General features: G+C 42.4%; 1 protein-coding gene across 3 annotated transcripts; it reads right to left on the reverse strand.

The window, feature by feature from the left end:
* Positions 1-388: 388 nt before the first annotated feature.
* FAIM (Fas apoptotic inhibitory molecule) lies at positions 389-12,867 on the reverse strand. Of its 3 annotated transcripts, none has more exons than XM_066632752.1 (5): positions 12,825-12,867; positions 7,890-8,025; positions 6,513-6,741; positions 3,150-3,199; positions 389-1,113 (listed from the first exon to the last, which is right to left on the reverse strand). In XM_066632752.1, exons 2-5 carry the CDS (start codon positions 7,998-8,000, stop codon positions 964-966), a joined length of 540 nt encoding a protein of 179 aa, XP_066488849.1. In that variant the 5' UTR covers positions 8,001-8,025; positions 12,825-12,867; the 3' UTR covers positions 389-963. The 3 variants fall into 3 exon arrangements, with proteins under 3 accessions (XP_066488849.1, XP_066488841.1, XP_066488857.1); XM_066632744.1 differs by lacking the exon at positions 12,825-12,867 and adding an exon at positions 12,660-12,811; XM_066632760.1 differs by lacking the exon at positions 12,825-12,867 and adding an exon at positions 11,347-11,408.
* Positions 12,868-13,390: the final 523 nt, after the last annotated feature.

A 13,390-nucleotide genomic window follows, 5' to 3' on the forward strand; every position in this document is an offset into this window, starting at 1 on the left:
GCACATGCAGCCCTGTTGCAGAGTTGGCTGACTAGATCTATACATGGCAAGCACGCTTGAGCTTCTGTTAGGGTTGGAGCATAACCCAGACAGAATTTGCAGGCCTGCATAAGGCAGGGCCTAATGTACTCCATGTAAGCCAATATAGAGTGCTGAGTCATCTTGACATAGTGCATCCACAATGCACTGCAATGTAAGTGTAATGTAAGTATATGTGGCTGATGCAATCACGGGAACGTCCTTGAAGCCGCATTCCGCTACTCTGAACTGATAAGCTTTCTCCTTGACAGCTCCTCACAGAAAATCCTAGTTGGTACTCAATCAACACAATTCAAAAATGTTTACTAAAACAAGAGGGGGTCATTGCTACAGCCACCAAACATTCGAATGTTTGACACAATTAGCAAATTTCTTCTGTATTTTTATTAAAATATTCAATATAAACAATTTCTACACAGTCATCCCCTTTAGTGTCATAATACAGTAAAAGTGCGATATCTAGCATTTCATGATCCAGAAAGCTCAAATAACCAGCTCAGCAAGCTCTCTTGCAGCCAATACTTCTAAGGGTTACAGAAATCTGATCCAAGTTCTGAGTGAAATCAAAAGCATCCTGAATGAAATTGATACGACAGTGTCGGGAATGCAACTGACAGCTACAGTAATGGAGACATTCTAATGTCCTGAAAATTATGATATCCAGCAACTCTTCTGGACATGCTGGATATCGCAACTGTTACTGTATACGGTTATATAATTTTACAAAAAAAAACTAGGAATGTTCAAGGTTTTACATAATTTCACATTCTCCTCTGGTCCTCCAATAAATTTCATATACAGTAACTAGAAACTAAAAAACAGCACAAACTAAATGTACCAAGAAGTACAAGTTAAAATTGTCAATTACCACAGTAATTGAAAATCCCTGATCTTTGTATCTGCATCAGTTGGAATAAATGAAGGCTATTCCAAAGCTTCTGGGATTTCTCGATCATCTACAATGAGAGTATGAATAATTCCTTCCCTTCTCTTTCCACTACTGACAGCTTTAATGCAACAGTCATGTGCTCCAATGCTGAAATGTGTTTCTGTTCCATCTTCTACAAATTCACCCTAGCAGAGATATAGGGAAAGGAAAAGTTAATGACATCTTGCAAACATATTCAAATATGACAAGTGTTCATTGGCTATTAAAGGGCTGTTCTACAAGACAGGCCAAAATTCTCTAGAGCAGTGGTTCCCAACATTTTTTCACTTGTGTACCTCTTGGCAGCCCATTTCTATAAATTGTACCCCTCATATTAGCCCCGCAAGGTATTCTAATGCCAGCCCTGCAAGGCATTCTAATACAGACCTGCCTTTTCCCGCCATTATTCCATTATTTTTCAATTTCCCCTCAAGATCCTGGCAAATACCCCTGGGGTACACGTAACCCAGGTTGGGAACCTCTGCTCTATAGTAACTATAATACAGTACTCATTTGTTCAATCCTATAAAACTCATATTGCACCACAATTCAGGCTGTTAATGGAAATGACAATGGCAGATTTTTGTAAGATTGTACACTGACTAACAGCACAATCCTAATGGCAGTGGCACCGCCAGGTGCAGTGGGGCCAAAATGGCAACCACTGTATCCAGCGGCCCTGCCCAGGCTGCCATAGGCCTCCTCGCGAGGAGGGAACTTTTGTCCCTTTCTGCTGAGTCAAGGGACCACACTGGGTCTCCTCCAGTCTGCACCGGCTGTTTTGGCAGTGCAAACTGGAGAAGCTCTGTGTTGGGCTGGAAAGCCCAACACGGAGGATACAATCCAGCGAAGCATTCCCTACCCTCTCCTGCCCCATTCCTCCTCCTCCTGCCCCGACAGACATTACTGCTGCCTGGAATTCTTCCCTTGCTCCAGGCGGCATCCATCTGGTGTTGGGCCAGCACTGACGGATGGTGTCGTAAATGACACCTGGTGCAGGGGGTATGCTCATACTGCCGGTGCTGAAAAGCTCAGGACTGGGCTGTAAGGCTGCAATCCTAAGTTTGCTTACTAGGGAGTAAGCACTGTTAAAGGTAATAGCACATAAAACTACTAGATGTGTATGCCATGCCACACAGACAAGATGAGAACACCTTTGCATAAGATTTGAAAACCTGATTTTCGTAGGATAGATTGGTTAGTCCTTTTCTTCAGTGGCTAAAAGCAATTCTGTCAACCCTGATTGGAGAAGTTCTCAGTTCTGTGGGAGATACAAGAGTGGATCTCTTCACTGATTCAGGTTCCAATCCCATCCAACTTTCCAGTGCAGATGCAGCCCCAAGGTAAGAGAACAAACATTTCCTTATCTTGAGGAGGCCTCTGTGACTGCTCCCCCCCCCCGCCCAGGATGCAGCATGCGCAACCCATTGGCATGGCTGCATCAGCACTGGAAAGCTGGATAGGATTGGGCCCTCAGATATGTGTGTGTGTAAGCTCTGGAGAGATTCCAGAGGAACTCAGCTACCCATGAGCTAGACTTCCTACTTTCCCCGGCCTGTTTGTCCCCGGCAGAGAACATACACTTGTTTCCATTTTGAAGCAACATGAATAAAAGACTTGACAAAACCATGCAAGTTTGGGAACCAATGCTAAATATAACATCTAAGGCTATGCAGCTCAACAGGTGTTCAACATCAACAGGTGTTTTGATGAATAAATCTTGGCTTTTCTACTTGTTTGTGTTTTAAATGCCATGAAAACTTAAGTTGCCAATTATCAAGTATATTAACATATTATGCTGCTTTGGAGATTTTCAATCAGTGCTGACTCATGTCAAGCTATGTCCATGTTACTAGGTTTGCTCCCAGAAAATATTGGCGTTCTTTTTCAAAAGAAGATTTTAATAAGACATCTCTGAAGGCCCACTGAGCATTGACAGTGGCAGCAGCATACCAAGATTTGGATATGCTTTGTCCATTATAGGAATAGATTAGGGTGTAGGGCAGCAAGGTTAAGTATAGCTGTGCATCCCCCTTTCTCCATCTCTGCCACAAGGCTAGTATGGCCACTGAAAGCACAAACTAAAACATCTATATTCTTGCTTTAGGTTATATTAGCAAGCCATTCTCCTTCTATTTTTATTGCACATATTGAGAAAGGGGAAAGATTTTTGATTGCTTACCGCTGTTTCCATTTTTTTACCATTGCACCAGACATCCATTGTGTCTTTTTCTGTTTAAAAAGAGAGAGAGACACAAAGTTTTAATCCTATCTCTTAACCTGTTAGAAGTCCTGGTCTCAAGCTCCTCTTAGCAGTTTAGTTTCATTGTGATTCAGTTTGCTTGCATATTTTTATACATATGTGCTCCCCCAATTCAGGCTTCTATGGTAAAGTTCTTGTTTTTTAATTAATGTAATTCTAAGAATACAGGTGTGCAATATTACATGCATCTTTTTTAAAGTAGTGTTCAAAATAATACCATCAGAAAAGGGCATTGGGACTTTGAGATCTCTCTAGAACTGTTGCTCCCAAGCTTTTTAGCACAGGGACCCACTAATGACATTTGATCAGGACCCACTTAGGTTTACCAGACTTTTAAAAAAGGAGATCTAGAAAGAAATAAAATTTTATGTATATAATTATAACCAGAAAAAGACCCTAAAACAGTGATTCTCAAACTGTGCGTTGGGACCCACTAGGTGATGAGCCAATTTCAGGTGGGTCCCCATTCAGTACAATATTTTATTTTTAATGTTAGCCAGTGGTTCTCACACATTCAGCGCCAGTACCCACTTTTCAGAATGAGAAACGGTCAGGACTCACCGGAAATGATGTCATGACTGTGACATCATTAAGCAGGAAAATTGTTAACAATTCCAGGCTGCAATTCGACCCACACTTGCCCAGGAGTAAGTCCCATTTACTATCATTGTTAAAAGCATATACATGGTAGCCTGTTAAAAGTACAGATGTGTAACATTTCCTGAAATGCAGTCATATACCATGGTAGCATCAAGTCTAATATATTAAAAATAAAATATTGACATGAATGGGGACCCACCTGAAATTGGCTTGCAACCCACCTAGTGAGTCCCGACCCACAGCTTGAGAAACACTGTGTTAGACTGGTACGTGTAACGCTTGGGAAAATGTTACAGATCTATACTTTTAACAGGTTACTATGTATATGCTTTTAACAATGATAGTCACTGGAACTTACTCCTGGGTAAGTGTGGGTAAGATTCCAGCCTAGGATTGTTAAAAATTTTCCTGCTTGATAATGTCACTTCTGGTGGGTCCTGATAGATTCTTATTCTAAAAAATGGGTCCCAACACTAAAAGTTTGAGAACCACTGCCCTAAAACATTTATCACCCTATATTTACATATGCTTGCAAACTGTAGGAGTTGAGCTCATTGTAGCGTAATTAGCAGCCGATTTTTGAATAGCCTCATGGCTTGAGGCAATTAGTTATCTGATCTTTCCATCACCCTTCGGTGACCCACCAATGGGTTCCAACCTACAGCTTGGGATCCACCGCACTAGAATATGAAATAGCCAAAGTGATGTAAGATTGGAAAACTCTCTCTTCCAGCAATAAAATAAAAATGAATAGAGGTTAGCAAGGCATCTACGTACAAGTGTTAGCAAAATAGGAGAAGGAGGGGCACTACAAGACATTGATCCCAACAGAAATGGGGACATGTTGCATACTGAAGAGGAACTATGCAAGACTTTTTATGGTACTTCTATGTACTAGTCACATAAATATCTTTTGTTTCAGACGTCTTAATTGCTCCAGATGGGATATAGTGGTTCCATTTCCCAGTTCTCTTTACATGGAATATGTTCTCCAAGATCACAATTTTTCATAATCCAATTTCTCTGAGCCACAATATGCAAAATGAAACCTTTCTGGACCTCTTTATTATTAGATTTCCATTTAAAGCAGTATCAAAACTCTTGGAGCACTTATGCAAATGCAGCTCAAAGATTCTGGCAATAACATACCATCATCATTGTTCTGCTGATCCTTTCTCTCTATAGCACAGCTGCCCACACCAGGCAATCCAAATTCTGCACCAAGAAATGCTCAATTCTGTGACCTGCACACATCGTTCAAATTAAGCACACTGCCCTAATTTCTATATCTGCACAAATCTGCAAATTACTTTGAACAGTTTGTTCTGTCTTTTGTAATCCTAGGGAGGCATATGGAACTATGTAGGACAAAGAGAAACCAATCCTTAAGACAGTGTAAATTTCCACAAATCCACTGATTTTTGAGATTTCAGTAGGTATTAACCATATAGTTTCTAGCATAGCTGTGATGCCACGAGGACTAGTCATGAAGTTCCTTTTAAAAGCGGAGGTTCTCAGGAAGCTGAATGCCTCACCCAATACCACACTCTTAGTAGTCTTGACTTCCATGGAATCATGACATACCTGCAGTGTCCAATAAGCTTAAATGACAAGCTAAACATGATCCAGCAGTGAGATGTGGTGGCAAAGAAGGTAAATGTTATTTTAGGCTGGATCAACAGAAGTATAGTATTGAAATCATGAGAAGTAATGCTAATGTTGTATTCTGCTGTAGTCAGATCCCACGTGAAATACTGTACCACCGGTGTTTCTCAAACCGTGAGTCAGAACCCACTAGGTGGGCTGCAAGCCAATTTCAGGTGGGTACCCATTCATTTCAATGTGTATTTTATTTTTAATATTTAGACTTGATGCTATCATGGGATGTGACTGCATTTGAGGAAATGTTACAGATCTGTATTTTTAATAGGCTACAATGTATATGCTTTTAACAATGACAATCAATGGGGTTTACTCCTGGGTAAGCATGGATAGGATTGAAGCCTTTGGGATTTGAGGAATTTTTTTTAAACAGAGCAGCAACTGCTTGGGACTGGTTCTTCTTTATTTTGAATAAATGTTTAAACTTATTCTAAAGTTTCAATTTACTTAATATGAGTTGATTTTATTACATGGGGGCGTTAAAAATTTTCCTGCTTCGTGATGTCACTTCCGGCCATGACATCACTTCCAGGTAGGTCCCGACAGATTGTCATTCTAAAAAGTGAGTCCTAGTGCTAAAAAGTTTGACAATCACTGCTGCATCCAGTTCTGGGTGTCACAGTTTAAGAGAGATATTGATAAAATGGAGTAGGCCCAGAGAAGGGCAACTAGGGAGATGAAGGAGCTAGAGTCTACCAGCTCAGCTTATTAACCCATTTCTGCCCAGCCCACAGGTGTACATGTTTGATCCCTGCTGCGTATATGCAATACTGAGTAGAAATGGCTTAAAACTGATAACAAGCTGTATTAAAAATCTTCATGATCAAAAAAGGTATTTCTCAAATTCTATTATGTTTCCAGGGCCAGGCTCGGGTGGAATTTACTTTGCAGTTTGTTTCAAACAAAGAGGTCACAATAAACAATAGATCAGTATTCTTCAGAGGGTATCACAGCATGCCTGAAGAAAAATATATGGAACCATGCGAAATACATTTATAGTGTAACATAAAAATAACCTACCCAGCACAATCCTACAATGTGTACTATCCAGTACTAATACCCAAGTGTTTGTTGTCTTTGATCTGTTCTCCATGTACTTCTTGAGACTCTTTCCATCAATTTCCAAGGTATATTCATATGCAAAACCACTGACTGCATCAATATTAATAGTAGCCTTTGTCTTGGCTGCTCCAACAGTAAATGTTTCTTTTCCCACTAGTTTGAACATCCATTCTTTTCTCATTATTTCCTGAAGAGAAGAAAACGGAGCATTAACAGAAAAGAATATTTTTGCTTCAATGCAGAAAACACAGGCATATGTGAAACAGTTGTTTGACAGCCCAATCCAAGGCGGCACTGCCACTGGGAAAAGAGGTACCAAAGCAGCTACTGTTGCATCCTGCAACACTGCAGCAGATGCCAGAGGTCTCCTTAGGGGAAGCCCCAAGCCCTGCAATGGGGCTCAAGTCTATGCTGGCTATTTTGCCAGCACAGACTTGAGAGACTCTATGTTGGGCCAGAAGGCCCAACATGGAGTTCAGGATTCAGTGGAGCAGAGCAGCCGGGCCTTATGGCATATTTGCAACACACAACACTGGTGCTGGTGCTTAGCACCGGCGCTGACAGCCCACAGGATTGGGCTCTGAATCTGTTACATTAAGAAGAGAAAAAACTTAATCTTAGATATATAGTCTCTCTATACTTACTAGGACAACTGTACATTCCATAACTTTAAAATGCAATCTCAAGTGCAAACCACAACCAGATTCTTCTGAGCAGGTAAAATTGAGTAAATCCTTGAGGTATCTTCACAGACTGCATGCATCCTAGTGTGTATCAATGACAACCCTTTCAAATATGGTTGCATGCACTTCCCTAGGAAAGTGAGAATTATGGAGACAACACCTGGGGTCGTCTTGTCTCTTCTGTAGAAGTTTCAGCAGGTGTTAGCTGCTGGTAAAGTATAGTCTTGTATCATATTGGTACATTATGTGTCAGTGTTTATTCTCGTCAGAAAATATTTGTAATAAAAGACAGGATATGCCCATGCAGGAAAACATGGCACAGCAGGGACAGCTTTGCATTTACTTTTTGCTGAGCAAGTTCCTGTTGCCATATGAGCTGCTGTTCAGTTTTTAAAGTGTGGTGCCTTCTCCAGCAAAAACAAGAGTTTTGATTCACCTGTAAACACTTTTCCCTTCTTTGGGTCCTAGCCCAAAATGTTAAATTTGAAACAGCAGACCATGACAAATTAAATCTGATACACTACAATATTTGCTGAAAATAGTTGCTTAATGACCACTTCCTTGGTTAGTACTTTTCAACTGGTGTAGGAATTTTTATTGCTAGTTTTTTTCTCCCCCAAAACATAGCACATATTTTATATACGACTCCTACCTTTCCATCTACATATATAACGCGTTTTCCTGAGGTGGTCCCATGTTCAAATTCAATCTTGTGAACACCATCACTTAAAGCTACTTCCCAGACAGCCACCAAGTCTGTCATTTTATCCAGGTAGCTGTAGTGAGATCTGCAGGAATGTAAATTTAAAAATGTTTTAGAATGTGGATGACACTTAGTCTACAATCCAGAGTGCTCTTTTGATATATGTAAAAGTTTGCACTGGGATCCTTACTAATCCCATCAACTTCAATTTTACATTGGAGGATGCTCCTGAAGTGCCTCCAAGTTTTGGTGTCAGGTTGTGCAGGGGCTTTTGTGGAAAGAAAGAACTTCAAGCTGAAGAGCACACATAAAACTTATTATGCAGTCCCTGAACTAGGGTTTAGTCCAGATGTATTACCTTATTAAGAGTACAATTCCATGCACGCTTACTTAGAAGTACATCCCACAGTGTTCAAGGGGACTTACTCCAGGAAAGTGTGCATAACACTGCAGCAGTAGACTTTATCAAATGGTTTGGAAATATCCCTTCTCTAATTTCTAAGCTATTCTATTCTATTCTATTCTAGCTATTCTAAGCTAAGACAGAACATTACTATCAAGATGATTAAAAACCAAATATGAGAATGAGCATATTCTAATCAAGAAAGATAGCTTGGGTTAGAACAGGTGTGAACATTCACTTTGATGTAACATATACTGTTTATTTTACATTTCTCCCATCCAACAGATTTTAATTATGGCTAGATAATATATCTTTTATATCTTTTAGTGAGTATATCTTTTAGTGAGTCTACAAAAGGTTCTAATACCTATCATCTGTATTACCATAATCTATTTTAGTTGTGACCTCTGAAATAACTAAATCACCGTAGTGCTTTTTATAGTTTGCTTGGATAGTACAGTATACATTAATCCTTAAGTATAAGCAATAAAACCAACTTCCTTTAAACAATGGTCTTCAAACAATTAGATATTAATTATATCTTGTTTTTTGAGCACATCCCAAATTTACTCTGTTTAAATGTACATTGCAGTATGCCATTTATTTAAAGGACTGACAGCCCAAGCCTATGCATGTCTACTCAGAAGTAAGTCCCATTAGAGTCAATGGGGCTTACTCCCAGGAAAGTGTGGAGCTTCGAGCTTATAACTGCAGGTTTGCCACTATTAAAAATTAAGAATATTTTCCCCAGACCTCTTACAGTGCAGAGTAGGGTTTTTGTTTTACCTTACATCATCTTCATAGTCAGTAATGTCATCACAGGATGCCATAGTAATCAAAACCGCCTTTATTCCAATTAGCAGCAAGAAAAGAAAAAGCAGAATACCAGTAGCAGCAAAGAAAGCAGCAAAGTTTGTCCCCCATAGCCCTAAAGCCATCTTCCTAATCAGATCAAAAGCTAGACTGAAAAGGGTCATCATCTGAGAAACCAAGAAGTTGCTCCGCCATCATATGTACAATTAATTTTCCCCTCAAAGGAAGCTTATGACGCTGCCTTATCCTGAGTCAGACCATTGGTTCATCTAGCTCAGTGTTTCCCAACCTGGGGATCACAACCCCTGAGTGTAACCAGAAGCACTGAATGGGCAGTGCCCCTTAAGGGCAGTGATGACTAGCAATGACAGCACTTCTGAATTTGCACTGCCAGGTAAGTCAAAGAAAAACATTTTTTTACTTAGGTAGCTGCACAAACCTTTTACTTAGGCAGCAGTGCAAACCCAAAAGTGCCATGGGAACCACTGATCTAGCTCAATGGTAACTGGAAGCAGTACTCAAAGATTTCAGACACAAGTCATTCCCAGTCCTACCTAAAGATAAATTGTTATCATTATTATTGTATTAGCATTTGTGTAATACTGAATGTTTCATTATGCATTATCTTGCTGTTCTTACAATAATCCTATAAAGACAGTGCTTCCAAACCATTTAGCACTGCAACCCAATATTTAAAACAATCCATTGCAACTCATACAGCTTCACCAGACCAAAAAAGGGGGGGGGGAGGGAACAAAAACCTAAACCAGATTCTTATTTATTATTCAATAAATGTGTGTGTGTGTGTATATATATATATATATATTAAATAAATAAAAATGTGAATGCTACCTCCACGTGGTTCCAGTTGGAATGCTGCAAAGTGGCCAAAAGCAGACATTAGCCAAGTGGGTGGGATAAAACCTGGGAGGCATGCAACCACAGGTGCCCAATGTTTGGAATGATCAAAGCTTTGCTATGACAAAACATATCTTTTTTTGTTTTTAGCTAGTTTTTCTGTTTGTTTTACTCCTGGTTTTTTCCCCTTTTTTGCAAGGTGGCACATGCAAAAATCACATTTCAAAAGCGTTTTGTGACCCTCCAAAAATTGGCCTGCAACCCACTGGTGGGTCCTGACCCACAATTTGGGAAACACTGCTGTAAGTTATTATCCCTCATATTGCAAATGGGGAACTGAGATGATAGAAAGCAGCTTGCCTATCTAATAATAGAAGAGGTGAAATTCAAAAGGGAGACATCCATATTCATAAGGCATGCTTTTCTTTCACTACACTATGCTAGCTATACACAGGATATACCATGTATTAAATCTGAAAACTTCTGCTTGCAAAGTATGTTTGTCACTACTGAACTACAGCCCCTCAAGTTGGATGCTGTATGAAGTTATCTTATATGTACAGACCACTGATCTATGTAGCCCAGCATCATCTAATGACTGGCAGCACTTCTTCAGAACCTCAGGCAAGGTTTGGTTTGCTATCAGTACAAGCTTTGCATCTGTGACCTGTGCAAACATATCCCATGCATCTGAGAAAGTTTAGGCATATTCAAATAAAGCTTTGGCACAGCTCCCACTGTTACTCTCCCTTGATTGCAGCTTGAAACACAAAGTGCAATGAGAAGTTTCACACAGTGACTCAAAGAAATGTTAGAGCTCTTTCTAGGGCAGGGGTGTCAAACTTAAGGGGGGGGAGAGATGTGGCCTGCTTTGTTTTCATTTGGCCCTAGAGCTTTCAGCTGCTGAGCAGTGCTCAGTGCTGAGGCAGCACTGCTGAAAGGGTGGCCCGCATGATAACTGGGCTCTACCATATCTTGAAATACGTATGATCAAAATTTGCTTATGCTCTCTTCTATCATTTGCTGCTAATGTGCTAACGCAAAGAGAGAAAAAAGTGCTTATTTCTGGTTATGACCTGTTTAATGATATCACTTCTTGTCTAATGACATAACCTCCGGCCTTCAGTAGACATCATGAATACTGTTCGGCCTGCTGAATGAAACTACGCGTAGTTTGACACCTCTGTTCTAGGGTTTGAAGGTGGAAACCCTAACCACTAGGCCTTCAAATAACAAAAGAATATAAAGAAAAGTGAATACATTGACTGAACTTCTTTCTGCAACAAAATGAATATAAAAGGTAAGAAACTTCCAGGCTTTATCATTATTTACCAAGTATAAACTGAGAGTCCACTTGATTAAAACGTACTGTCCACGATGAGTAGATATATTCAAGAATTAACATAGGTCTTAAATATTGCAGCTCTCAAACATATTAAGTTTATCATACGTGGCTTATATGTTAAGTTTGTCCACCCCTACTATAGCAGTTTTTCCTCACAGGCTGTTCTCTCACAGAAGAGCAGCAAGGGCAGTCACTAACTGGATTCATACTCTTAAGTCTGCTTTTGAAGGGAGGAGGAGGATTGAGGATAAAGAGCCAGCAGGATTTGTTTCTATAATGCTTGCACACACATAATCACAGTGCACTTCTACTCAGAAGTAAGTTCCACTGTGTTCAAAGGGGCTTACTCCCAGGAAAGTGTACGTATAAGGATTGCAGCCCAATCCTATGCATGTCTACTCAGAAGTAAGTCCTACTGTGTTCAATTAGACTATTATCCAGGAAAGAGTGGTTACAATTGCAGCCTTAGAGCCCAATCCCCTGCACATCTACTCAGCAGTAAGTCCCATTAGAATTAGTGGGGCTTACTTCCAGGTAAGTGTGTATGGATTGCAGCCTTAATCCGGATAAACTGCCTGGAGGCCTTTTTACCCTTAAGAGGATGGCATTTCCATTTCATGCTTCTGGAGGAAGTGAGGACTCAGACCACCCGTGGTGAGCCCCAATGAGTACAGGCAGAGGTCATTGATCCAGATTAATAGGATGCCAGGGAGGGTGTGTCACTTGAGAGCCCAATCCTATGCCTATCTACTCAGAAGTAAGGCCTGTTACAGTCAATGGGGCTTACTCCCAAGTAAGAGTGGATAAGACTGCAGCCTTAAGGAACAATCCTTTGCCTGCCTACTCATAAGTAAGGCCCGTTATAGCCAATGGGTCTTACTCCCAGGAAAGCGTGGACAGGACTGTTGTCTTGATCCCTGAGCCTATGCCTGCCTACTCAGAAGTAAGGCCCGTTATAGCTTACTCCCAGGAAGGGCTTACTCCCAGGAAGGTGCAGACAGCATCGCAGCCCGAGGCGCTCCTGGGAGCTGCACGTAACGGTGCTGGCGCTGGTTGCCGGAGCCGAGGAGGAGCCGCACGAGGGGTGGGGAGGGCCCAGGGCTACCTGCCCGCCTCACAGCGGCCGCCCAAGCCGGCGACGGGGCTCCCAGGGCGCAGGCCTCCCCGCTCGGCCTGGGACGAAGACGGGGACCCCCCAGGGATGCTCGCGCAGCACTGAGGGGGAGCAGCTCCTGCTCGGCCAGGCCAGGCCAGGCCAGGAGGGGGGGGAAGCCGCAGGTGAGGCCCGCCGCCCTCGTACCTTGGCCGCGTCCCTGACGACAGCGACAGCAGCAGCCCCGCCGGCGGCTCCCTCTCCGCGCTCCTTGCCCAGCAACCAAGATGGCGGCGGGCCTGGAGGGGCGGCCGGGCGGGGGCGCCTCGATTGGAGCAGCGCCCGGCGCGCCTCCCTCACCCGGCAACACACCTGCTCTGCCTCCCTCCGCGCCCCGCGCCTTCTTCCTCAGCTCCGCCGCTGGAGCCCTGCTTCCCGGCAACAGTCGGTGCTCCCCCGAGCCCTGCCTGCTCCCAGCCGCCAGCGCCGCCCCTCCTCGCCTGCCACCCGACAGCCCAGGCCTGTGCCCGTCTACTCAGAAGCCACTGCAGTTAGAGTGAATGGCCCGGGGAAGCCTGGATGGGAGTGCAGCCACAGGTTGCACTGACCTGGGAGGAAGTCCATTGACTCTAATGGGACTTACTTCTGAGTAGGCCTGCCTAGGATTGGCCTCACAGTTGCTACTGCTGTATTTCTGGTTGCCCTTCTAGCAGCGCTGCATCCTATCCACACTTATCTGGGAGTAAACCCCATTGACTACAATGGGACTGCCTTCTGAGTAGACCTGCCTAGGATTGTGCCCTAAGGCTGCATCCTATCCACACTTGCCCGGAATTAAGTCCCATTGACTATAATGGGGCTTACTTCTGAGCAGACAGGCACAGGCTTGGGCTCTAACCTCACTATGATCACTGTGTGTGACATTCCCAAGTACAGTT

The sequence above is a fragment of the Tiliqua scincoides genome, chromosome 1, assembly GCF_035046505.1.
Source record: "Tiliqua scincoides isolate rTilSci1 chromosome 1, rTilSci1.hap2, whole genome shotgun sequence".
Taxonomy (NCBI): Eukaryota; Metazoa; Chordata; class Lepidosauria; order Squamata; family Scincidae; genus Tiliqua; species Tiliqua scincoides.